This window comes from Coloeus monedula (genome assembly GCF_965178545.1).
Source record: "Coloeus monedula genome assembly, chromosome: 11".
Taxonomy (NCBI): Eukaryota; Metazoa; Chordata; class Aves; order Passeriformes; family Corvidae; genus Coloeus; species Coloeus monedula.
Genome location: NC_138791.1, coordinates 11947483 through 11974611, shown reverse-complemented (window position 1 = coordinate 11974611; position 27129 = coordinate 11947483). Strand labels below are relative to the sequence as shown.

The following is a 27129-nucleotide window of genomic DNA, read 5'->3' as shown; positions in this document are numbered from 1 at the left end:
GAGCTTCATGGCATATGACAAGAAAATCTGATCTCTTATGAAAATGGAAATCAAATGGTAAGGATCATTATTGTCAACATTCAAGAGTACCAGTGTTTTCAGTAAGATAGTTACATATTGTAGCAAAATGTGTACTAGTGTTGTTTACTTATTTGAGAAAAACTTTTCTATTTGAGATATTTTGACATAAACAAAAAAGATGCAACAATTTATCACTGTTACATTAGTTAAACGTACAAAGAATAACAAATCTCAGAGGAAAACTAGAAAAAAAACAAATTTAGAATGTCATAAGAGCATAGGAGGTTCCAGATTATGCCTTTCCATCTGGATTCTACCAAGCATTTTAAATTTTGAAGGGCACTTGAGTTGGCATCCTGTACGCAACAAGCTTGTGTGTGGAAATGAGTCTTTTTTTTCCCCCAAAATATGTCACCCCCTTCTTCACTTGAGTCTTAGAAGGTGCTGTGTCCTGCCAGAGCCAAATATCACTGCTGGATCCTGAGGGGGTCACGTCTCCCACAGGAGCTGCAGTCTGTGGTCTGGGTTTGAGCACACTGGGGTTTGACCTGGCTGTGCACAGCTGGGGCAGGGGCCAGGTCGTGCCTGTGGAGGAAGGACCTGCAGCCACATCGCCCAGAGACATTTCTGACATTTGACACAGAAAAGGCTCTGAAGGTCTGGGGCAGAGTCCCCTCCAGGGAATTTCCTCCTTGTCCTCTCCATCATTAAATGATGCAGACAAAGTGGGTCACTGGTTGACAACACTTCAGCCAAATGTTCTGTGGATCTAAGGGTTTATGAATCTCAGAGTTATTCTTCATGTCCCATTGAAATCATCTGTGTACATAACAAAGCTGAATTTCATATTTTCATCAGCAGGTCACCCAGGGAGGGTTGGCACTGCAGTTCACCTTCACATTCCTGAACACATACATCCCCGGATATTAGTGACTTTGGAAAGATCTTTCCCTTAAAAGGTAAATCGTAGGAAATTTCAGAAGTGACATACAATTGCCAAAAGATCTTACTTGGGAAAATACTTGTGGGCAAACATTTAACAGTTTTCAAGGCTCCTAGCAATCATGTTTCAGGGAGTGTAAAACAGCCATGTGACTAATGTGATTAGCTGCTCTGTCAGCAAGTAAAACTAGACATGAAAATCTAGATGAGCCTCTTCCATAGACACCTCACTTCAAGATCTTACCATTATTCTCAGCAGAGCTTTAGCAGGTGAGTTGAAGTGTGAATAAAAGCGACACAAAGCAAGAAGGAAACACCCTAAATACAGCAGGCTGGACACTGTCAGTTTTGCCATCACCAGCAACAGAGTCAGGATGGAGAAAGGCTAGGCAGTCTTTTGTTTAGAAAAACAGTGCTTGTTTATTGATGGTGTAAATGTTGCTAAGCAATATGGATTAATTTAAACCCCTCATCCTTTCCCAATGTGTACACCACCTTCAGCAAAGAATGCTCTGTGAATATAGTAAAAGTTGGGGGGGTTATTCCAGATCAGTCAAATTTAATTATAGAAGAACCTATAGAAGACAGATTATCAGCCAGCTACTCAATAAAGAAACTTTTAAGCATATTTAGAAATCAATACCCATTTTATTAACCAGATGTGCCAGTGCCCAGAGGAAAATAATAGAGAGTGGAATAGAAAATATCAATATGGCTGATAGAAACTATTATCTTTTCATTGAAAAATGGCATGTAGAAGAAATACAAAATAGGGGGGAAGGCATTATATCAGAATAGGTTAAATAAGACATCAGCTTGGAAAAGAACCCAAAGGAGAAGGGCCCAGAAAGTTAAAAACTATTTCAGGAAAGACGGAGGGGAACAATTTGTTATTATTTCTCACAAGACAAGATTTAAGCAACATCAGTGAAACTATTCAGCCAACCTGAAACAAAGCAGCACATAATTAAACAGTGCCGCTCACTGCCATCAGATACTGGAGAGGCCAAACCCAGAAAGGTGTCTGGAAGGTAATTGTATTGAAAACCAGGCCTAGAGCTCTGGGTGTGGATGGATACAGGCTCCAGCCCAGTAAATGACAGTCTGTGGCAGATGCTGGTGGCAGCACCCTGGGGAGGTACAGCTGGGGCACTGCAGGCAGAGCTTTGGGCTGAGAAACCCTCGGTCTGAGGCCCGTTCTTAGTGACACAGCCTGCTTTTATCTTTTCCAGAAAGAGTACGCTTAGCTGTATTAAACTCTGTTTGCTGAGGGAGTGAGGCAGAGGAGCCGTGCTTCACAACCCGGTTCCCTTTGGGACAGTTCTCTACAGACATTCTCACCCTCGCCTGTGCCCGGAGTAGGAGCATGGAACGAAGCAGGGGGAGAGAGGAGAGGTCAGCACAGACCCGTCCCTGGGAAGGGCTGCTCTCGCAAAGCAGCAGGCAGCTCTGGCATCTCTGGACATGCCCACACTGGAGAGCAGGACAGCTGCATGTTGCATTTCGTGAGCATTAATGAGAGAAATGCCAGGAACAGTCTGTGCTTTTGGGGCAAACGGCGTGTTGGATGCTTCATCCTCTGAGCTGGACCCATAGGGAGGAAAACGGGGAAACTCCCAACAATTTGTCATCAGCACCTAAGAGAATTCATCCGCATCACAAGGAATTGCTCATGTCAGGGGAGACAGACATTTCACGCCAGTGCCATGTCGCCGTGCCTCATCCATTTTCCCTGGCAGACACAGAAGCACTGCCAGGTGCCTCCCCAGCCCAGGGAAACTGAACTTCGTTGTCCGATGGAGTTTTACTGCATGGAGACGGGCTGGGGGGGATCTGGGACAGTGTTCCATCTGGAGCGGATGGGCAGCGGGCAGGCACAGCGATCGGGAGGAGCACCCAGGGCTCTGCCCACGTACATTCCCCATCTCGGCAGCAGCAAATGCCGGCCCGTTTCCTGGGATGCTGGCAGAGCAAGAGGAGACCCTGCTCCGGCCTCCTGCCCACCGCAGCTTCAGGCTCCTTCCCAGGAGAAGCTCTGCGGTGGGAGCCAGGGCTCACCCCCCCGCAGGAGCTGGCCGTGCCTCGCAGCTGAGCACGCCTGCTCCGATGGGGAGATGGATGGTGGGGCTGGGAGAACAGCGAGTTCCCTCCGCCGAGTGATCTCCTGCCATCGACTGCCAGATCCTGAACTTTGGCTCCGGCCAGGAGGCAGTAAACGAAGCAGATAATTGCCTGGCAGTGAGTGATAGGGAGTCAAGGGTGAGCGGGCAGGGAGGGGCGGGGGATGAGCGGGAGGATTATGTTTCAGAGGGAAGTATTTTTTTAGGATTTGTCTATGCAGGCATTCAAGAGCTTTTCTGAATCACATGGGCTTAGCCCCAGGAGAAGGAGGACTTGCTGTAACTTTACACCTTTTCAGCATTTCAGCTGGTTCTGCTGAAATCTGCATAGGGATTAAAGATGGGAAGGGACAGAGAATTGATTTCCTTGCCTTTCATCTCCAGGACAAACATTCAAAGCTAAATCACAGTTTAGAATTTTTTGATGGCATGAGTGGAGAGAGGAAGGAGCCAGCAGCTGACAGTAATAAATAACTATTAGGAAACAGTATTAGGAAATAGTACCAAGGAGAAATGTCGCTGCTGGGATATGCTTTCAGCCTTGGGGAATCCATATCCAGGCAGCTCAACATTTACTTTAGTATCCAGAGCTTGTATGCAACTTCTCTCAGGCCCAGAGCAGCAGCAGCGCTGAGGGAGAAGCCTGAGCTCAGGTCTCCAATGAAGAAGGGAAGTCAGCTCATTGCACAGACAAACATCTCAAACTTCCACCCTCCGTGCCAAGGGTTAGCAACAGCACTGTGTCCTTCAGCAAACTGACACTCAAACTGTCACCTGCAAAGGGAAGTGGTGCTTATCTATGGCCTATTGCTAAAACTTTGATACTGATCTTTATGGCCATGCTTCTGGTAAGCCTAGGGACAACCTGTGCATCATAAACTGATGAAACATATCTGTCTGAGCTGAAACTGAACTGTCTGAGCTTAAACTGAACTGTCTGAACTTAAACTAGTGTCTGAATTCAGAGACATGTTAGTAAAAATCCCATCCAATGTCCCCTTAAAGTTTACGTTTTTACCAGGTTTGAGATACACTTGCAGAACTATTCTAATCCGTTGAGGTAATGGAAAATGTCTTCAGTTTTATACACGAATCTCCTTAAATTAGAAATGATTTTCCATTTCAAGCATCCAGCATCAGGCAGCCTGTTTCTCCCCTTCAGTGGACAGCTTTCTCAGGGCAGGGTCTGCTGGGCAGAAAGACAAAGTGCGGTGTAAAATGGCATCAGACAGAGCCATGTCCAGAGCCTGACGTTGTGAATGAGCACAGCCGCCTGGGATCTGATCACCCAAAAGGCATCCTGGGGAGCAGAGAAGAGGCAGGAATCCCAGCAATCCCTACACCCACCCTCCTGGGATGCCCCCGGCTGCAAGGCAGGCATCTCCCTGCCATCATCTGAGTCAGGAGCAAAAGTCCCCAGGATGCAGCTGCCAGGGCAGCCGGATCTATTTTCAGCCGGGATAGTTGGGCAGCGCCATCGAAGCCCTTCAGTGCAGAGCACACCCGGTGCCACTGTCACAGTGCCACAGCATGCATGGCTTCCTGCCACTGACTCAGCAGGCATTTTAGCCTGTGGCCTGGACAAGTCAGTAGTGCAGTCACACATTACGGTTGGAAGCAGGATGTCATGAGGAGAAGAACATGGGCCACCAATATGCCATTGTGGAAAGAAGGCCGCCAGCCTGCTGGGCTGCTTTAGGAAGAGCATTGTCACCAGGGCCGGGGAGATGAACCTTCCCTGCTCTCAATGCTGCTGATGCCACAGCTGGAGTGCAGGGTCCAGTTTGGGGCTCCCCAGTACAGGAGAGGCATTGACGTACCAGAGCAGTCCAGTGAGCACTGCAGAGACGGTGAATGTGAGGAGATATGGAGGTATATCTCCATATATGCAATATGACGAGACCAGGAGAGATGGAATTGTTCAGCCTGGAGGAGGCTTCATGAGGATCTTACTGATGTGTATGGATCCCTGATAGGAGAAGGTTTAGAAGATGGAGCCAGGCTTTTCTCAGTGGGATCTAGAGACATTGAAATACATGAAGTTCCTCTTAGACATAAGAGAAAACTTGGTTTTCTGTGAAGCTGGAACTGGTTGCCCCAAGAGGCTGTGAAGTTTCTATCCTTGGAGATACCCAACTGAATATGGTCCTGGGCAACCTGCTCTAGTGAGTCCTGCTTTGAGCAGAAGGGCTGGACTGGGCTGTGTCCAGAGATGCCTTCCAGCCTCAACTGCTCTGTCATCCTGTGAACCGCGTGGTGGTGAAAACCACTTTGCTCAGGCTGTGTGCAAGGCTGGTCTCTCACCTGCACAAACAGGAACTCGACATAGGAGTCCTCTTACCCAAGAGGCAGCAGATAATAAGAACAATGTAGAAATGGAAAACTGAACCAATACAGGCCAGCTGGGCACATGCAAAGCTATAGGTGGTGCTGTGCCCTAGTGTATGTTGTTATTTGAAGGTACACGGCCAGCCCACCCTCCTCTGTGCAGATCCCACAGAACTAGTCAGGGTTTGCCCATAATTTTGTAAAAACACCAGACAAACTGACAAAGATCAGATTTGAGGCCTGTCTCTTCCTCTGCCAAACAGTGTCCAGCAGCAGATGCTTACAGAAATAATACAAGAAATAAAACACTCATTGTGCCTTCCCTAGCACACCCTCCAAACCCCATCAACCAGCAGTTCAGGGACATCCTGTGCCAAGGCTTTGCAGCCCTATCAGTTTTCGGTAGATCTTGATGAACTGTGATTTTTTTTTTTTTTTTTTTTTTTTTTTTTTTTTTTGCATTCTGTTTAAATATTGCTTGATTTCCTCACTGTATGTCTTGTCCCGTGAGAAATATGAGTAAATGCACCATCTTGACATTGCTCACCATTTGTAAGATCTACCTTGCAATGTCCTTTTCCAAACTGTGGAGTCTGTACCGTATGTCACTCCCACAGGCACCTTCCTTTAATCAGGCAAATTTGATCAAGACTGACTTGTCAGGGGTGTTCCAAGGACCTTTCTGTCACTATAGCAATGCTGACTGTGCACAAAAGCCACTTGCACACAATGGGCAGAGAAATGCAAGCACAGAAGATTTATCTGTCAGGGATTACTTCTGGAATACTTCCAGACACCTCAAATCACCACTGGAAAAATCACTTGCATCAAAGCAGAAGGGCCAGGAGGATATACAGCACAAGCAGCTTGGGGCATTCTATGCTGATTTTGATATAGCAAACCCAGATGTTATCAGTACAAGGAGCATGAAGAAAAATATCATTGGTATCACTTGCTGGCACCAGTGTACCAGCTGCTACTGTGTGCCCTTAAACTGCAGATACACTGCCTGAATACCCACAAGAACCTGGGCAATTAGAAAATAACATTTGAATGCAAATCTGGGCCTCTGAAAGCAAAAGAGTCCTCAGGGTATAGGAAATTATGCCTGTGTTAAAATCCTCTCTTTCTGAGGCTGCACACATTAGAGGCAAGGAATTGGCAAATTTTGTATGGCAGAATCTTTAGAAGCATGAGCAGCTTTTAAAGTATTTCCAGGGTGCCTGGGTTTCAGTTTTTGAATAAGCAACCAGATGTGTCTGATGAGCCTTTGCAAAGCTCTTCTTCTCCTGCCACTGCTGTTGGAAAGCAGCCCCTCATTCATGATTGTCTTCTGCCATATTTTACTTAGCTTAAAAACACCAAATGAAATCAACCATGGTAAACAACAGAATGTTATCATGCAAAATACAAAGCTCTGCAAAAACCTTGGAGTGGGGAGAATATAGAATATAATTAGAATAAGTCAGGATCTGAAATGTTTAAGAAAAAAGTATTAAAAGGGATAGTTGGCAGAAGGAAAAGAGTCTACAGTTACTAGTAACAACTGAAGTAGTAGAGAGTGAAGGGAATATTTCAGTCTTCCAGAGAAAGTACTGCTTAAGACTGGTGAGGCTCAGCTGGTGACAGCAGAGCTAGGGTTAGGTGCTGAGCACCAAGCCAGAGGCCAGTACACAGACTGAGAGTGGGCTCCTTGCTGCTCAAGTGCAGGAGCCGTGCTTTTAAACCCAGCAGCTCCGTCTGGGGCACTACTAGTCCCTGATTTGGTCTTCAAGAATTTTATGTTTTTCACAATCTGCAGCACTTAGGATTGCTAGGACTGGGATGGGAGGGAGCACTAACCGTAGTGCACAGCTCATGACCAAGCCTTGGGAATCTCAGCCTTCCTCTGCTTCAGCTCTTCCCAGCTTTCTGGGAGCTTAGGAGGTCAACAGGATGCAGTTGACAGGGCAGCTGGAGCAGGCAGCTTTAGGCATCACTTTCTGGAATTTTATGAAAGAATATGCACTTCTGTCCCTCCCAAGAAGTGTATTTCTGGAGCACGTAAACAGAATTGAAAATAAGATTCAGCTTTATAGCACTTCTTAAAATTGGAAGTTGCTTCTAAGTACCACAGCCCCAGCATGGAAATCAGAAAGAGGCCAGAGCAGCCACCAAAGCCACACAGGGCAGCATTTGGGGGTGAGGCAGCACAGAGCCATCAGAGCAGACCTGATCTGCTTGAAACTAGCTGGGATTTAGCCTCAGTAAACCCAGAACAGTGTTTAAAACCATATGAGAGGTTCATATCCTGTAATCACTTCTCCAAACCAGTACTAACTCAGCGTTCACACTGTCAGTATTGCATTCATCTGAGCAGGAACAGCAGCCACTCCTGAGCACTGAGGAACGGGGAAGGCCCATGGTGGGTACGGCAGCAGTGAGAATGTGGAGGCAACTCCATGTGACTGGAATTTTCCCACACCAGGGGCCACCCCTCCTGCCCTGTAAAACACAAGAGGTGGACTCTGGGGAAGGCAGGTTCCCTTCTGGTCTTCCCAAAGAATTGGGAAGGAAAGTGCGATTCGAGACTTCTGAGCAGCACAGAGTGGGAAGTTTTTAGGGCTGCCCATGCCTGTGGAAAGCCAAGGTGAAGGCTGTGTCCTCATGGTACAGGTCAACAGACCACGCCAAGTACTTTCCACAAAGTATGTGTTATTTGTTCCAAGATGTGTTATTTAGTGTGTTGCTTTATAGTTAAAAACTTGCATCCACAACACAGCACCTAACAGGACTTGTATGACAATATGCCAAATGCAGAATATTCTTTTCCACAGCTCATGTCAGAAATTGAAAAGCTAAAAGGCAAGGGGTTAGCAATCAAAGATAGCACAGCACAACTTAATTCCCAATGAATCTCAGAATTAAGAATTGGAAAACTTTTGTAAAACCGAGCATGCATGACCATGCAAAAAGTAAATGAACGGAGGCACTCATTCTAGCCAAGCAGCAGCTAGTTTTATTGAGTTCCAATAACACTGCATCACAACCAAAAGAAATTAAAAGTTGCTTTTTGCTTCTCAGTATTAGACATTTTTCAAATGAAAATGTGATTATGTTTAATAATAGTAAGAGAAAACCAAGGAACAGAAGAAAGAATAAAGTTAAACAAGACTGCACAGCCAGCATCCTCTTCATGTGTTCCCCTTGTGTCAGAGAAATTCAGTTCTTGGAAGTGCTGTTAAATTTTCTCACATCAATGTCAGGGATTGAATCCCAGGACACAGTATTTGATGAATCAAATATATCACAGATTGCTATGAGCCATGCTGTACTTTTGAAATCACATTTGGGCTCTCTTCAGTGGGACAGAAAGGGATTTGAGAGAAAAGTTCAGGTTAATCAAACACATTTCCCCACTGGCTCCCTCAGTAAAGCTTAGCTCAAATGTTAAACATAATGCATTTTGTGTCCTAGTTCCACAGAAAAGATCAGCATGCAAGACCTGATATGGTACCTGCAACACCCCTCAACCCACTGAAACATAGCTCTGGCCTCCCCTGCTGAGCTGTGTTTGCTGCTGTACACACACAGAAGATTAAAACCAGTGTTAACACAGAAACAGCCACAACTGAAAAACGACAGGAGATGAGAACATTGTCTGACATTGCTTGCAGACACGACCATGTGCAGCTGCTGACTTATGCCCTGAGAGTTAAGTACATGCTGGCAATTATTTTAAGGAAGTTTTTCAGCATTAATAGCTACGTGTTTCTTCAGTAAATAAAGAATTACATTTTAAGATGTGTCCCCTTCTTCCATGAGGAAGTACTTAAGGTAGGGTGTGTGACAGTGACAGCTGTCTGTTAGCAGCGTTACTGCTGTGGTTGGCTCAGAAGATTTGTCACCCCTAACTCCTCACCAACTCTGTGTCACAGATACAGCTTGCATTCCTGACTGGCACATAGCACCACCTAAAGAATGTGAGGAAGGCAAAAAGGTATTAGGCAAACAATAATTCCTGAAACATTAAGTGATCATTCATTTATTTCTTTGAGGCAGACTTGCGCTCTCTTCCTTCTCCTCTCTCGCTTCCTAGTCCTCATAGACCAGGTGCAACCCAGTTAAGAAACTTCATAGCAACTTCAAAACCAAGAAAACATGCCTGGAAAAGAGAACACAGAACAAATAAGGATTCTAAAAATCTGTTTCAAACAAGGCGCTTGAAATGCTGCACTATGAACACCTAACATGGTTTATATGGAAGGAGGAAGAGGACAAAAAAGGTCTTCAACCAGAAGCAAGAATTCTACTGTATCACTCCACACAAAGGCAGAGCTTTGGCTCTGTTAGGATTATTTATTGAAGAGGAAGAGAGTCCAAACTCATTCCATCTTCTACAGTTGGATGTACAACCAGTAGAAAAAAAATATCAGAGAAAGTCAACAAAGAGCTTTCATGAAAAGTTTTGAATAATGATTTACTCCTAGATTAAAGTACAGTTTTAGAATCTGGACACCAACAGTCAAAAGTACCTGCAGTGACAAGAACCTCACTGAAATGGTACAAGAGTAAACAGGCAGTCATGTCCTCTCCGGACTGCAAACACTCACTGTGAGCAGCCATGTCCCCAAAACCCATCTGGAATCACAACATACTCACCGCGTTAGCAGGAAAGGCCCTGATCATCACAGCTGTGAACCCCTTGTACAGAGATGCAACTCCTTCCTCTCTGATGAGTTCCCTCAGCACATCTCTAAAGCCATTTGGGTATTTTCCTTCAGGAGCTGAAAGGGATGCACAAGGCATTAGCTCAGATGTGTGGCAGTGACAAGGGCTGAAGGATGTGCCATATGTAACAGCCCAGGATTTTCAACAGGTTCACACTGCTATAGCAAACAAACAAGACAGCTCAGTAAAGGCTCAGTGAACAGAAGCTAGGTGCTCACCATCACCAAAGAATTTACATCATCAAGTCATTGCAAGCAGGGAAGAAAGGAGAACAACTTTGGTCAGGGTTGGAAGTCTGAGCTGTTATTTGCACTGCTGATCACAGCTCTCCCAAGAGCTGCACTTAAGTGATAGGAATGTCAGATATAAAAACTGATGAAACTGGTTAATAAGAAAATGATCCTATCACATGTCCCAGCCAAGAACAGCAACAGGCTTCAAATGAAAAGCACAGGATGTTCTAATGCTGATGTTACGTGGATTTCCCGAGGTGTTTTTTAAAACCTCTTCTACTCAAAAAACAATTTCTTCCTTCTCCTGACACTGCCCTGGGAAATATTGCCTCTGCCAGTCCTCCGAAGAGGTAACCCACAGATCAGCCCAGTTAAACAGAACCACCATGGACCCACATCACCCACACAGCAGCACTAGGGACTGGCTCAGTGGAACAAGAATAAAGCTGTGATGTGTTTCCCTCTTGGCCTTGATATGGTACAAACAACCACCGTAGCCATTGCTCAGAGAAAAAGAAATTAAGTTTCCTGCACTGATTATCATGATTTGTGAAAAGAATGAAAAATGGTCACTGTCCAGTGGAGAGTTGAGTCCACAGAGACGACGGGGAGCCTTAACAAAAATATTCATTGACAGGACTGGCAGAGAAACCAACGAAAAACCTGTCAAACTCTGCTGAAGCACAAGGCCTGGGGCCATCTTCACTGTAATTAGGCCACAGACATTAAAGAGCAGAGCTGCCTGTCCAAAAGCAATGCTCTCAGCAAGTCACGCCCTATTACTATAAACTGCAGATAGCACAGGCTACAATTTATACAACTATGTCTGAAGTGAAATAACAAAACCTCTCAAAGAATTACATTTGTAATAAAACAGCTATCACAATTCTATTATGAGTTCTATGCTTAGGTTTCAAATCAGGTACCTCAAATCAGGATCAGAGAGGCAGAAACAGAGCAGTGCAGCCTGATGTGCCAAAAAATTTGTGAGGAAACCAACTAGAATGCTAGGAACACCCTTGAGTTTTTCATGCACTTGTCTCAAGCAGTGCTCAAGACATGATTCCTCCCAGAAGGCATCTTCCATCACTGCTCAGCCCATTCCCAGGAGCACCACACTGAGTGTGGCTGTGACACACTGGAATGCAACTCACCTGTCTGGAAACGGGATTTCAGCACATCTGGTGGAATGGCAACTACCCAGTTGAAGATCCCAGCCAGGCCCCCAGCAAAAAGGATCCTAGGCACACTGAGGTCACTCACACTGTGGCAGGATCAGAGTGGGGTGGGAAGAAAAAGTAAAAAAAAAAAAGACAAAAAAAGGAAAAAAAAGTCAAACTCATTGTTTTGACTAAGGTGACAATCCAAAAGCCTGGCTGGCAGCCAGAAGGCAGCACAATGCTGCAGAGACAGAGTGCAGTATCTGAGCAACCTTTCCAAGATGGACCAACTCTACCCTAAAGATTCAATTTTTTTTATTCAGCAGCACGCACACACATGCTCTGGGGGAAAAAAAACCCAAGCCAACCAACCAACCAAACCCCCACAGAAAATTCAACAAAGGCCCCCAGCATTTTGTACACATACAGGGTTGAAAGTGAAGAGACCTACTTTAAGTATTCCTTGCTTGGCTAACAAGATCCAAACTGGAAGCTGAGAGAAATTCAGAGCATTATTTTAATTTTCAGTTAACCCCAGACCAAAACAGCTTAACTCACAAGATGAGCAACCATTTTTATTTTTTAAAAATTTGTTTAGCTACTGCTCTAAATCTCTTTGTAACTGGGGAGATTAATCAGCAGTGTCTGGGAAGTTCAGAAAGTGATGACTGTGAGATTTCACTGACCTCTTTCCCTCAGGGGTCAGAATGTTCTTCAGCCACTCATACGTCATGAAGTACATTCCACTGGCCGGGACGTCTGGTGGGTAAACAACAAAGGCTGTGAGGAGTGGGAAACCAAAGGAAGCCCAGAGGCACACCAGCCCCATGCCAACACAGCAACACCACTAAGTACATCCAGATTCCTTTTCTGAATCTCTTCTACAAACAAAATAAAAATCTGCTGCTGCCCTAGACATAGGAGTCTGAACTTTCCCATGGAGAGCAGGTGCTAAAGGCAAGAACTGGGAAAATAACGTTTCTGTCAGCAGCCTTTCAAACCAGACTGCAACCTGGTTACATGACACTAATGATGAGGGAGCTCTAAACTGTCCATATTGTTGCACAGCACATCACAGCAGCACAGGAACTTCATGAATTTTGTTCATGTATTAGTTCTAATGATTCTACTTGAGGATTTTTTTTCTGCAGTTGATAGGTCTTGTTGTGGTTTTCTTTTAAGCTACTCCCACAGCCTATTCTTAACCCATACCTAAACCAGAGAACCATCCCCTATCTAGGGACACTGCCAGAGTTACACTGCAGGCTGCTACACTTGTGTGAGAAGCAGAGGGTTGAACAAAGTCCTAAATTGAAGTAACAAAATATAGAAATTTCAGCTTTTCAAAGGGGAATTACTGAAATACGTAAACGATTCTGGGTCTGGCACAATTACTTAGTTGTTGTATTGAGAGAGGGGTCATGACATCCCAGTCCAAAATAACCCAGACTCAAAAGGGTAGAAAGCATAACTGCTGCCACCACATATTTTAAAGCAGCCAATATTATACAGCAACAGTCACAGACAGGCACAATCCTTCTCTCAAGGAGAAAAAAAAGAAAAAAAGAAGAAAATAATTTAAAAAAAAAAAGCCCACTTCTGTACTTTTCTCTTCTCTTTGTTCTCTCTGCTCCTCTCCTGAAGTCTCTCATTCCTCTTGGCTTCTCAGATCTTAATTACTTCCTATATCCCTCTGATCCTTGTCATCTAATCTCTTCCTCACTCACTGAGAATCTCATGTTTATTTCTCAGGCCCTTTGAGGCACTGGAGTAGCTCTGCAGACGGAAAAAAAAAAAAAAAAAAAAAAGGAAAATGGGTGACACAGCCCCTCCAATTGGCTAAAGGAACAGTGAGATCTCCCATACTGTGTCAGACTTCTTACCCTGCAGTCCCCCTGCAGCAGGGACAGGGACAGCCCCATCCCTTACCTCTCATGAGGGTCAGCACCGTCCCCTTGTACACGCCCCGGATCCCAGCCTCGCGGTACAGCTGCTTGGCACAGTCCAGGGAGCCACTGTACTTGGTTTCACCTGTAGCTGCCTGGATCTGCAGGATTAAAGTGAGAGTTTCTGACCAGTGAAGGTTTCTGGTCAATGTAGAATCATTCAGCCAAGGGTTAAAAAGCCACACGTGTGTTTCCAGAGAGGAAGGAGCACACGCTCCTGCCTAGGGAACCTCTGCCTCACTTCCTCAAGCAGCTCTCACATTGAAGCTGAGGCTGTGGTTACTGTTCCACGCAGAGGAGAAATTCTCCTTTAGTTTTCCACAGTGTAAGTTTGAAACAACTTGAGTGAGTTAGATAATTCCACACTGACAAAAAGTAGTCTTCAAATAGTTCAGTGAAATTCAAACCATTTGTATGTGTATAAAAGCTCCCATGATAATATCCTGTCTGTCAGAACTAACATGTGACCACCCATCACCATATTAACAGAGTTCAACACAGTCTGAAACAAGCAGAGCTTCCCACACCTGCTAAAGATGTCATTTCATTTGTTCAGGTTTACATTTTCCAACAATACTTTAAAACCCCCGCAGGAGGTACAGAGCTAGCAGCCACCCAAATGTCAGAACACTGTTTTGAAATGAATTCCTTAGCTCTGCATGGGGAACTGTCAAAGTAACAGAACTTCTTTACACCAGAAGGAGTCTCATGATCTTGCAAGTTTACACTTTTTTTTTTTTTAGGAAAAGTTTCATTCAGAAAAAACTGACTTTTCCATACTTTGAACTGGACTGAGGCATCCACGGATGCCTCATATGATGCCCCATAGCATAAGGCTTGTGCTCTGTAAAATGAATAGAGCAATTAATGCTGTGTGTACTTATACTGCCATGGTGAGTTTGTTTAATGCTTCTTCGTGACACAGCTGCATTAAATGACAGTTGTCTCAGTCCTGTCAAAAAACAGAACAGAGTAAATGCACTAACCAAAGAAATTCCTGCTATGGGAAGACAAGACCCCTAAAATTAAATTCCCATCACCACCATCCAATGCCTTACCTGCAAAAGGCACTTGATTCTCTCTCCTGGAGCCATGATTACTGTTGTGAACACTCCTGACAACATGCCAGCAGCAAACAGCTGAGGATATCTGCCCCAAGGAAACAGAAAAGACCCTAACACAACACAGCACACAGGAAACAAAGGGCAGAAAGACTCCTGCATCACCAGATTATGCTGTTCCACATGAACACAACAGTGGAACTTGAAATGCATCCACTGCTTTTTATCAGTGCAGAAGTGCCTTGTCAATGCACAATTAGAGCTAAACATTTAAGATCTCTAGGACTCAAAACACTGGTTCCTACAGCAACCACAATTCAGCTCTTCATATCCATTCTATTTGCTAATATTCCTTCTACTTGTATTTTTTGCTATAGCACTCCCCCTTCATTTTCATTCCCAACAGTCTCTTCCTCCTCCAGTCTCCCATACTCTCTCAGTGACCCCAGATTCCACACATATTCCTGCTTGTGCAGCCAGAAGCCTCCTTTCCATAACCTCTCACTCCCTCACTCCTTCAGTCTCTGCCATAGTCGAGTCTGTCCTACCAACCTGCCATTATCCCACACATTCTGCACCTGCTTTCACGTGGCAAAGTATCCATGACAAAAATCCCTTAAACAAGCTGAATTTCTCCATCACACAACAGCCTCCTGCTACCTTCCCTAGTAAGATGACCTAACATCTCCATTTAATCCAATTCCACACCTCCTGCTTCTCTCCACTTGCTCAAGAGATGGCATTCTATTCCAATTCTTACACCTCTCTCTACTAAAATTCCCATGATATCTTCCACACCACTCAGACCTCTCTCACCACTCCACATGCACCTCCTGCTTAAACTAAGCTTTGAGGTTTTTAGCTCACCTTGGGATTATTCAGCCCCAGAAAAGGCAGGATAGGCTCCTCAGGTTTCTCTCCATCTTTTTCCTTCCACAACTTCCCTTCACAATGGGCATGGGGAACCACAACCATCCTGCCTGCCTCTAGACGCATAACCAAAGCACTAGGAGTCTGACCTTTATTTTTGGGTCTCATGTCCCAAGCACACTGTACCTTCACTGTGTCAGGTCTGCACCCACAGAACAGCACAGCTGGGCACAGTGACAGTACACACACTGTTTGTTCTTTTCCACTGCTCTGCTTGAGAGGAATTCTACATAAAGGCTCAAAAAACTACACTGTCCTTTTCCAGCTTGCTCCTTAAGACTTCCTGTTGGTACCACATGTATGAAACACAAGGCATTGAGGCGATCAGGCTGCTGGGAATAAGTTCATGGTGCATTTGTTGTTCAGTCCCTACTGTTCCCCTGGTCTTTCCCTTCAGTCTTGCCTGCATGGGGACACTGCCATGGTATAACAGAGGGTACATGAGCAGCTCCCCAGCACCTCAGCACTGCTTCCCTCTGGGAGCTGCGTTTGCAGTGGCTCACATTGCAGGGCCAGCTGTGCTCACATGAGCCCTGTGTAGGCAAGGCTGCAACAGAAATCAAAACACCCCACCACAGCTGGCTCCACACAATGGGCTCCTGCTTTCTGACAGAGCTCCTACCTAGCAGACAAATAATGGGATAAAATGTTGCTAAGCTACAGCCCAGTCCCTGTAGAGCTGTAAATCACACCTCAGCAAACCCATTACAGGAGTACTTTAAGGGTGGGGGGCTTTCTTCATACACAGGTTGGCTTGTAGAAAGCCACACCAAGTTTTCTCAGCTTCCTATTGCTGTTCCTGAAGGTCAGACATGCCTGAGAGGAGGGCTGCTCATAAACACCTCTTTTCATAAATAATAATAAAACATTTTTATGGCTGTTTTCATATCCTAATGAAGGGACACAGGAAGACTCATAACTAACAGGAGAAAGAGAATCAGGGCTGTGAATGTTGTCAAGACTGCTTGACCATGAATTTATTGCTCCCATAGTTTCTGTTAATAGCAAGACTGTTGGCAGGCAATCATTATATAACTCTCACCGTACTCATCTAAACCGGAATTGTTCCTTAATGGCTCCTTCTTGCGTAGAAAGGGAATTGCATCGCACCTGCCCACACAATGTCTGTTTTTAGCCTGTGCTATCAGCCCCACGCTTCCAGAAGCATTAAACATGAGTGGTTTATTTTTTAGAACTGTATTTATAACCTAGGAGAAGACACAAATTTGCGCCACAACTCAACGTGTGACAATACAGGAACAGCCTCAGGACGCCTTTCCCAACCATCTGATTAACCAGGAACTCACGTCAAAACATCATCAGGTTTTCTCTGCTGGAGTCTTTTTCCCAAACCAAATCCAAAGAAGCACACAGCATACATGGGTGTCACTCCAATGATAGGAGCTGCCATTCCTCTATATAAGCCTCGGACTCCCTGCAAGAAACATTATCACAGAAATTACTTGGTTTGGCATAAACTTTGCACATATTTCAACTTGTTGAGAAGAGACAGGTGACAATCCAGGATAGGATCCATCTAACAGTCAAATTGATCAGAGGACTAAAGGGGTTTTTTGTTCATTTGCAGTTATACGTGTTTAGCTGAAGCTCAGGGACTGCTGCAGAGCAAAGTTATCCTTCCTGGGAAACACTGGCACCACGAATGCCCTTCAATAACAATACTCATCACCTGCATGTACATCTCAAGTACGAGGAAGTGAAGTTAAAATCCACCCAAATAAGAGCCTTAATAGATTATGTCAAGAGAGAACACTCTCAGCTACGCACAGAAATGCACCTGTGTTTTACTGGTAACTTGTCAAATGCAGTACTGTAAAATCCTGACACTGAACTTGAGAACGCTGAAATGAATTCAATCTTTGACTAAAGGAACAGCCAGGGAGAGCAACCTGAATTCCTTCACTCCCCACATGAATTCACTTTGGAACAGGTTCAAGAGCAAATTATTTTTTGTTTCCTACCCTAAGTCAAAACTTTTTTCCCACACAACATCACATTCCTGATGTTTCCCTTTATGGACTGCACATATGAAAAAATTCTAATGCGGACCCCAGCAGCTGTATTTATTTAATTTCTCTTGCCTTTAAATTGAACTTTTTTTCAATAAAAAGGATAGTTATCTTCTAGATAAAGGCTAGACACATAAATTAAATATTTTCTGGTCTGTGCACCCCTTTCTTCCCCCTGCTCCAATAAACCAGTGCATCCCAGTACACTGAAGTCTTACCGGCACAACTGGCTCTGCCATGAAATTGCACCTGGTTGAGAGATCAGCCACTGCTGCTCAACCTCCCCATGAGCAATGGGAAGCAAAAAACCTCTCTTGGCAGAGGTTTAATAGTTTTCCTTAGAGAAACGGATGAGTATTGAGTAGGTGTAGAGAAGCAGCACTGCTTTTGAACTTCCCATCACAAGGCTATTATTATGGCTCAGCTCTGACGTCCGTGCTGCAGCAGGGGTGTTAAAAACTGCCAGGGATTCAGAGCTGGCACAGCATTCCAGTCCTTTGTGGGAGAGACCAGGGAAACAGGATTTGCTTTGGTTATATAACAACCTGTTAATACCACAATGGAAGTGGATTTCAGATTTGAGGCAGATCTTTCATTTAACAGGGAGTTACCTAACGAGATCCAGCAGTTAGAAAAGAGACTTCAAGCAAGCGGAAGAACAGTTGTGCTTTACAGCCATTGTTACCAAATGGTAAAGAGCTGCTGAGAAAACTTAAAAAGCAGAAAACTGGAGTGTCTGTCACTTAAAGACTTTAAATCAAGGCTGTGTGCCTTTCTAAAAACAAAACAGACTAGCTCAACAACATGCTAATGGTGATTCAGGAATAAAAAACACTGTCCCCCTTCTAGAGAAGGTTGAAAAACTACTATAATTTACACTCTGCTCTCATAAAAAGAAAAAGAGAAAAAAAGTCTATAAATTAATGATCCTCTGCCTTCTCGTAGCTGGCGTAACACCTTATAGAAGAAAGTACTTGTATCAACAAAAGTCATTACCCATTTTAGGATTTCCAGAGGTGACTCCAAATACCAGCAAGATTTCACCAACTACAACAAGGCCAAAAAACAACTGCCAACATTCACTCCAGTCTATAACTTCAGACATTAACATCATGCTATTTTGAACCAAAAACATTTCTTAGCAAAACAGAGACATGTACCTGGAGAACGTGCATGCTAAGTATTCCCCAAGCTTTGTAATCTGCTTAAAAATGTTAATGAGAATCAATTTAACTGATAACCCAGGAATTGTATGGTCTCTGGGGGCACACGATTCCATTTCTGCGATGTACAGAAACAACTGATACATCTGGCAAGTGTCACAGTACCTCTCTAAGAAGAGTCTTTCTGAAGCAGTCAAATGTCCCAGAATAGAGTGGGGCCTGGCCAGGCTGTGGCTTAGGCTGGGTTTGCAGTCTGACCTAGTAAGAGGGAGAGGAAAACTTTATTTTATTAAATATTACAATCTAAACTTTGATTGACAGAACCCCTCTGGCTATTATGGTGCATGTTTTGTGACTAGACCCGAAGATATTGATAGAAGTATTGACATCATTTTAGCCCTTTGCAAAAGAGAAGAGGTTGAATTTTAATGTAATGAGTAGTTAATGTATTTAACTAATCAACTGCTGGGATGACGTCCGGATGACGACCCCAGCTCCCTCTGGACGCTGAGTTCTGCTTCCACAGGGTCACTCCTGGCCTCCCCCTGGCGCAGAGGCACGGGGCCCCGCCGCAACACGGGGTTGGCGGGAGCATCCCAGCTCCCAAGCTCCTTCCAGCACCGGGACACCGACGCTTTTTTCCCCATTTTTCACTGTAAACCGGGATTGCGAGACGCCCGGCCGCCGCGCCGCCAGGGGGCGCCCGGCAGCACTACAGACACCCAGCCCAGCCTCCCCGCGGCGCATACCGGAAGCTCCGCGTCCCGTGCAGTGCCTGCCGGGAGCTGTAGTTCTGCCATAGCGCCCACCGGGACCGGTGCCGCTCCCGCGCAGTTCCTGCCGGGAACTGTAGTCCACCCCCCGCTGCCCCAGGCCGCACAGTGCACCGGCTGCCCCCCTCGTCCCCGGCCGCCCCGCGCCGTCTCACCTTGATGGTGTCCAGCGGGTGCCCCACGAACACCAGGCAGACGCCCCCGAAACCACCAGCGAAGAAGTTCTTAAAGGGGCTGATGGGCTGCGGCTGCTTCGCCATGGCGGCGGCGGCGGCAGAGGGTGAGGAGCGGGACTGGGACTGGGACCGGGAGCGGGATCGGGATCGGGGCGCTGCGTCCCTGCCGAGCCAATGCCGCCCCCTCCGCACCGCGACCTTTAGCCCAGTGCGGGGCACGCCGGGAGGCGGGCGTGGGGCGGGCCGGGACCGCGGCGGTGCGAGGGGCCGCTCTGGGCGCTGTCACCGCCACCGGGTGCTGTCAGCGGCCGAGCCCGGCCCGGGGGCCGCTCCCGAGGGCGCGGGGCCGCGTCCCCCCGCACATCCTCAGTGGTTCAGCCGTTCCCCCCCGCCCCAGCGCTGTGGCCCGGCCCGGCCCCGCCCCGCCCGGCGGAGGTGACGCAGCGGGCCCGGCGGTTCCGGCGCGCAGGAGGAGCCCGGGGCGCCGCTCTCGCCGCCCGCCCGGTAAGTGCCGGGCCGTGCCGGGGTTCCTGGCGGGGCCGTGCTGGGGCTGGGGCGAGCCCGGCGGGAGGGATGTGAGGCTGCTTATCCGTGCCCAGTGCTGCGTTCGGCGCTCCGCCCCGGCAGAAGCCGCAGCCCGGGAGCTCTCGAGCTCCAGGCGGCCGTGCGGGGGCCCCTCCTCGCCCCGCCGCCGTTCGGGCTTTCCCCGCACGGCTTCTCTCCCGTGGTGTTCCCGCTCTGCCTTCCCACAAGTCTGTGGCGCTCTGGCTGTGCGGGACAAGCGCGGGGGCTGGTCTCGCACGCGTTCCAAAAGAATGGACCCGAGGTAATTTAAATGCGCTGGGTCCCGCTGTGCCCGAGCCCGGAGATGCCGTGGAATACGTAGGTATCCCTGAAACAACTCGTTAAAAGCGACGATAGGTTAGAAAGGGCAGGAATGAAACGAATCAGATGAGTTGGGAAGGACAAGGCAGCCGTGATAGTGTGAACCAAGGCTGGCAAGAGGAAGGAAAACAGGCAGTTCACGGGGGGAGTGTGATATGGCTGCAAGGAGGTCCCTGCAGAGTCATCTGTGGTGAAAAGGATAGGGCATCTTCTGGTTTCTCGGTCTTGGATGAAAAATGCCTTACCTAAAAAACAGTGGAGGAGGAATGGCGAGATGTACACTGCATATGTGAGGAGGCAGTTGGGGATGATCCACAGATTATGGGTTTGGGTGACATAGATGAAGATGCAATTAGCATTGATAGCCAGTGTGGAGCTGAGGCTGTGGATGGTTTCAGGGAAGAGGGAGAGTGTTAGCCTGTCTAAAGGTTACATGGATAAGGAGTTCAGGAGGCAGACTTGAGTTGCACTTTCTCTGTTTCAGATAAATAAAGAGGTGAAAGAAGAAAAAACCGTATGGAATGGTTATGAAATATCAGCAGAAAAAGAGGAGCATTCTCCAATTGGAGGAGTCTCTGCCAAAAGAGTCATTAGAGGAGTCCCACAAGGGTAGGCACAGAAGGCAAGAAATAGGAAAAGAGTGTTGTAGTGGGATAAGGAATGAAGTGGGATCTCATGTGGTGGCATGATGGAAGGCATTTTGAAGGCATTTTGTTTCAAAAGACCTTGTTAAGTATTGTGTTGCAAAGCAGGAGTCATGGAAAGGGCATCACTGTTGGAGGAGACAGCAGAGGGTAGGGGTGGGTATGTTTAGGAGTTCCTGCAGGAGACTGGAGCAAGAGAGGAAACTAAATTGTATCAGTGTTAGTAAAGATACAGGAGTTTCTTGGATAAAGATGATAAAGAAGGACTCATCCTCCCTTTGGTAGGAAAGTGATCTAAGTATCGTTTAAAATTTATAATTTGGTCTTGGGAGTTATGGTAATTATTTAATCTAAATAATCCTTGCTTTTTTGACCTTATCTTTTGAGTTTAACATCTCTATTGTCTTAAAAATTAGTGCTATCAAGTAGTAGCTCTGCCTTGTCTTTGTATTCAGAGAGTTTGATTTGGGCATTGGGCTGAGCATAGGTGGGGTGAGTTTTGTTCCTGGTTTTCCGAGTACCCTCCTTTGCTTTGTCCACAGAGCATATACCTTATCCTTCCTCTCCCTCACTTGTGTCAGTGTGGTGTCCAGTTATGCTGGAAGTGAGCTCTTTCCTAGAATGTTGGGACAGGAGTCACAGAAGTCACCTAGTCCTGCAGACTGTTTTCTCCTTGATAAATCACTATGTCCATTTACCTCTGCAAACAGTTCCTCTGTTTGCTCACAAAACTGTGCTGGTGGCGCAGAGAGACATCTCTGCACTCCTCTGACCCCCTCCCCAGTGACTGGTGTGTAACTGGGAGGTACTGGGCAGGCCCATTATTCTACTTGGATATCTACAAACATCTCACTCCTTGGATGTGACTTGTCATGTGTTGGAATAGCAGAGGACCCAGTCTTTTCATTATTTTTTTCTCTCTCTAGAGTGTGGAATGATCTGAGTGAATTTGAGAAGTTCCCTGGCCTGTGAAACTTGCTCAGGCTTTGTGGTGGCTGAACAAACCTGCTGCACACTGGGCTCTCGATAGTCCACAGTGGGAGTAGAGGCTCAAATAAGTCATTCTTTTAACATAAGTTTTAGCAGGTAAAGATCCATTGCTTCTTTTATGCAGGAGCTCAGTGTCAATGCAGATTAAGCCCAGACTCTAAGCGGGGTAGAGGGAGGGACGAGGGTTTGCCTTGTGTCTGCCAAATCAGATTGCACATCTGTCTCTTTCCAGTATGGAGAGACTGAGTGTCTGTTCCTCTGAAGTCCTGTGGAAAGCAGTGCTATAAATTATTTGTGTGCTACGTATGCTGTGGATAGCTAAGGAATCAAGAGGCAAATGAAAGGAATGAAGACCAGAATTCAGGGAGTAGTGTAATTAGGTACTAGTCTTCAACCTCTCTGGAGGTTTGTATCTCCTGAACTCACTGAAGTCCCTCAAATTAATTGTACATCACATCTCTTCCTGGTTATTCTCTGCTGCCTGGTCAGGTGACTGGAAATGGAAAACAAATGAGTTGAGGAAAAAGAATGAAAATTTGTGGTTGAGATTTCCTGTACTCTAAAGTCAGGATTCTCAAAGCTTGATTATGGTTTCCCCAGCAGCTACAAATTGCAATACTGAGGGAATATATTTGAGGAGCAGAGCTGGCAACATAGTAATGCAAAATGGGGATGTATTTAAGGAACCAAATACATGCTACTTGTGGAAAATCGAGCTTTGATTTTAATATGTGTTTTTATATGTAAAGTTTTGTTACAGCATTGTTTTAATTCTTCTGTATTTATTTTATTCTCTCTAAATAATTTGGTTAAATTTGGTTAAATTTACTACTAAATATGAGATGACCATAATTCAAGGTTGATTTGTGCTTTAGTGCTGAATCTTTCAGAGCTCAAATTCATATGGTTCAGTTACACAAGCAGAAGGTTTGTAGTTCAGATAACTATCAGATATGTGAATTTTCTAAAACAAATGAGAATCTTAAAAACAAAGAAAAGTTAGCTGTTCTGATTCTTTTTCAATAGCAGCTGTCAACACCTAAGCATTTATACATTCAGAAGGTAATAAGCGTATATTGAGAAAGCAATATAATGAGAGAATTAATTTTATTTCCCCCTTCAGATATAAAGTCCAAGCCACATCCCATCCAATAGAACCAGTTTAAAGGGATGAACTAGTTTCACAATTTCTTTTTCTTGAGATGGTATTGAAGGCTGTTAAATTGTGTGTATGTGAGAGATCTGTTTGCTGGTCTTATTTTCCTAAGTCCCTCTTAATGTCTGTGGTTCTGAAGCAATATGGATTTGTACAGAATATCACAGGTTGTACAGGATATCACAGTTTGATGGATTTGTACAGAATATCACAGGTTGTACAGGATATCACAGTTTGCCTTTCTAGCTACTATGGTCATAGTTAAGAGGTTTGTGTTTTTCCTGTTAATTAAGTGGATACGATGCTGTTCGTCAGCACTTCAGGCTGTTGATAAAAAACTTTGTCATAAATTCTGTTTTATCTCTGAGAAGATCTGTAGTGAAAGTTATGCAGCCAATTTCCAAATGTCAGAAGTCTCAGGGCTTGCACTGGGGACTAGGATGCAGTGTAATAACCCAACCTCCGAGGTTTTGGACCTGTTCTGTAAGAGCAGCCTTGGCTTTGGAAGTGCAAGAGTCACAATGGATCCAAACCAGGGACATGCACAGCAGAATCCTCTTTACTGGGCCGTTGGGTTGGTCTGTTCCTGGCTGTTTGATCACCTGTTTGATGTTGAGATGGAGCCTCTTACAATTTCTTAGGCACAGAAAAAATTGTTTTTCCTCCCATAGGAGACAGAGCTCAGATGAATTCAAAAGAACGATAAAGTTTGGAGGAAAAAAAAGAAGCTGCGCTTGCTTTCCTGGTCTGCAGTTTGGCAGGGCATTAAGATGTCCGTGGACATGAACAGCCAGGGCTCTGACAGCAATGAAGAGGATTATGACCCTAATTGCGAGGAGGAGGAAGAGGATGAGGATCCTGGGGATATTGAGGATTATTATGATGGGGTAGCTAACGACGTGGAGCAGCAGGGAGCAGATGCCTTTGATCCAGAGGAATATCAGTTCACCTGCTTGACTTACAAGGAGTCGGAGAGCACTCTGAATGAGCACATGGCCAGCTTGGCTGCCACGTTAAAGGTGAGGAAAGGTTTCTGCATTAACACAGGTGTAAGACAAGTCTGTGGTTGAACAGGCAAATGCTGACAATACAGTTTGTGATAAAAGCTGTGGCAACATTGCTGTTATGGGGGGTTGGAGGAGCATTATTGAAGGTCCCTTGTTCAAAACTGACTCAAAGGTTTACAGTTGTTATGTACTGGTTCTGGGGCCTGAAAAATCTTCCTTACTGAATGTTGATTCTTTTTTTTTTACAGAGCTGAGCTTCATGACCAAAATTCCCGAGTTATAGCTCTTTGCATTAATGCAAAGAGGATATATAGAAAAGAAACAAATCAAACCATAAATGGTGCAGTTTGGTACACCTGTGTTTGAGAAGATAACTGACAAATAGGAAAACATGCTAAAACTCTGTAATTCTAACAAAAACACTTCTCTTGATTGGTTCTGAGAGAATAATCATGGACTTTCAAAGACAGATCAGCTGTCATGCCAGGTATTAACCCTACTGTTGCAGTGATAGCAATTCAAGTACAGTGAACTTGCTAGCTCTTGGAACAGGTGTGACTTAATTCATTTCACAGAAAAGTCATACTCAGAGTCAGCTCCGTGGTATTATGCTCAATAAGACTTCTGTGAAGTTTTCTTTCTCTTTTTGTAACCGATTACTGTAGTATCTCAAAAGAGGAGGCAGGCCAGACGAAAGCAGAGTTTTCTAAACTCTAGATGTGGATGCTGGGTTGAAATTGCTGCTGCATCAACTTTGTAACAAACCGGTGTTCTAGTCTTCTAGTGGTTGCTCTTCTCTGGAACAGCCCCTGAAAGCAGGACAGGTGGTGACTGCAGCATGTAAAAAACCCATGTTGGGTAGGTTTTGATACTAATTCTTTCAGTCTGAATCCAATCTAATTTTTAAAATGAGAGGGATCTCTTGATCTTTATTTGCACATCAATGTCCTGTAGAAACAGTAAAGCCATAAAGCCTGAGGACTATGGACCATAAGCAACAGGCTTTAAAGGGCACCCATAATTTGATGATTTTGCCATCTGTTGTGCTTGTTCCCAGCATTTACCACCTCAGAAAAGGAAGTTTTACTTTTTCTTGCTCTTAAACTTGTCTCTGTAATTACTTCAAAATGTGCATTCTGAGCTCTGAATGCCTGCAGTTCCCTACAGATTGTCAGAAACAGGAGACAACAGAAAAGTACAAATGAGAATAGTTGGTCAGCACTTCTGATCCAGCTGCCAGTTGCTCTAGGTTCTTAGCAATTAAGATTTAGAACAGCTTTTCTGTGCCTTATTGTCTGCCTTCAAATGGAACACCCTCCAAAAAGGTGACCCCTGCCATATTGTTCTCTTGAACTAAATTACAGAAAGCAATACTTTCAGTCCTTAAAATCAGGCTTCCAGAGTTAAAATAAAATTTTCAGAAGGTCTGAAGATCTTATTGAGCATATATTATAGTTGCCCAGACTATACCAACCTGCTAGCTCAAATCTCATCCCAAACTGGACCCAAGGAGAGAAAATTTGGATTTCTTTTATATCAAGAATATGCCTGCATATTTACTTTTAACATTAAGTGCTACGCATTTTGGTTTGTGCATGAAAAGATGAAATTGAATATGAGTAGCAATTTGAAAAGCTGTGATCTTGTAAGCCACACACTCAGGCTTTAGCCCTCGAAGTGCCACATTAACTCTCTTTTCTCCAGCAGCAGTAGTCCAGCAGTTGCACTTTTCTTGGATATCTGTTGTGTATCTGCAGCATTTGCTTTTTGTTTCCTGGCATACTTGCTTACAATTCTTCAACAACCCTGTCTTCCTTCCCCTCTCTCCCCCACCAAGGAAACTTGTGATTTTGTTAGTTTTCTAAGACAAAATGTAATAGAAAGAATTAGTATTGAATTAGAAAGCATAGAGAAGAAGGAAATGGAATGGAGCATGCTAAAATATTTATCGTCATTATTTTCCATGGACTTAATGGATACAAGTAAACAGGGGTAGACTTTTAAAAGAATTTTATTAACTTCTTTTCTATTAATTTGCTTGAGCTCTAAAAACTGCTTTTTCTTTTTAAAACTACCTTTCACAATGTTTTGGGTTTCCTTGGATAGTGATGGTTGTTCTTTTTGAGCATCTAATTAATTTTGATTTCATCTCCTTTGGCTTACGATAAATACTGATTACGTGGTGCTTTTTCAGCATTAGCTCGTACTTAAGGCAGAGTGGTTGCCCCAGCAGGGAAAGCTGAAGGTAAATTAAAGACTGTCTTCAGGAGGTACAGTGTTGAAGCCAATGAATGACTTGGTATCTGAGTGATTTACTATCACAAGAAATTAATAGATTAATATCGTTCCCTAAAGCAAATTAAAAATAAATGCAATAAATGGGCTCAAAGCTGTGTTGGAATGTTCTGCCACTGTCTGTTGTCTTTAGGTGATTCACTTTCTGAAGGTTAAACTTGGGGACACACACACATGTATTGAGTGGGTTTTTTCTCTGTGTCATACTGTCTACACACTTTAAAGACCAGAAAGGGAATTTCAGAGCTTTATATCTTCGTATTTGCAATCTGTGCTGTTAGTGGCTAATAACAGTTTAAATAGATAGTATTTCATTTGTTCTGCTCACTAACTGTTTTTCAAACTGTTTTGCTCAGCTATTTCAGACTGATTGTTAAATTCCTATTTTATTTTAAAGTGTTGTGGTAAAGGATGGTCGTTGGAAACCTTCTTGGCTGTTTGCATTCCCCATGAGTTACAGCTGACCTTGTTCTCATTCTTGCTGAAGGCACTGAACTGAGCAAACCTTGCATTGCCTGGTTAGCTTCAGGTCAGGTGTGAACACCCTGCACATGGTTAA

The 27129-nt window shown here is 44.8% G+C and overlaps 2 protein-coding genes across 5 annotated transcripts in view; one reads left to right on the top strand and one right to left on the bottom strand.

The window, feature by feature from the left end:
* Window positions 1-9408: 9408 nt before the first annotated feature.
* On the bottom strand, window positions 9409-19705 carry SLC25A20 (solute carrier family 25 member 20). The gene is made up of 9 exons (XM_082288584.1): window positions 19573-19705; window positions 18810-18902; window positions 16759-16886; window positions 14519-14609; window positions 13444-13561; window positions 12201-12273; window positions 11509-11618; window positions 10053-10177; window positions 9409-9555 (listed from the first exon to the last, which is right to left on the bottom strand). Exons 1-9 carry the CDS (start codon window positions 19675-19677, stop codon window positions 9493-9495), a joined length of 906 nt encoding a protein of 301 aa, XP_082144710.1. The 5' UTR covers window positions 19678-19705; the 3' UTR covers window positions 9409-9492.
* Window positions 19706-19957: 252 nt separating this feature from the next.
* The window catches only part of ARIH2 (ariadne RBR E3 ubiquitin protein ligase 2), a 36320-nt gene continuing 29148 nt past the window's right edge, over window positions 19958-27129 (top strand). For 2 of the 4 annotated variants that reach the window (XM_082288582.1, XM_082288579.1), the window contains exons 1-2: window positions 19958-20097; window positions 23940-24287. In XM_082288582.1, the coding sequence (XP_082144708.1) occupies window positions 24039-24287 (249 nt within the window). In that variant the 5' untranslated portion in view covers window positions 19958-20097; window positions 23940-24038. Of the gene's footprint in view, window positions 20098-20458; window positions 20476-22048; window positions 22209-23939; window positions 24288-27129 lie in introns of those variants that run through there. The other 2 variants (XM_082288580.1, XM_082288581.1) reach the window with 2 other exon arrangements.

Bases quoted from the DNA above. Each gene is read 5' to 3' on its own strand.
- SLC25A20 (XM_082288584.1), bottom strand. From the start codon at position 19,677: ATGGCGAAGCAGCCGCAGCCCATCAGCCCCTTTAAGAACTTCTTCGCT. The intron at 14,610-16,758 runs GTGAGTTCCTGG...TCCTTGGGGCAG, and splicing joins AAACCTGATGATGTTTTGAC to ATATCCTCAGCTGTTTGCTG. The intron at 10,178-11,508 runs GTGAGTTGCATT...CATCCCTTTCAG, and splicing joins GAAATCCCGTTTCCAGACAG to CTCCTGAAGGAAAATACCCA.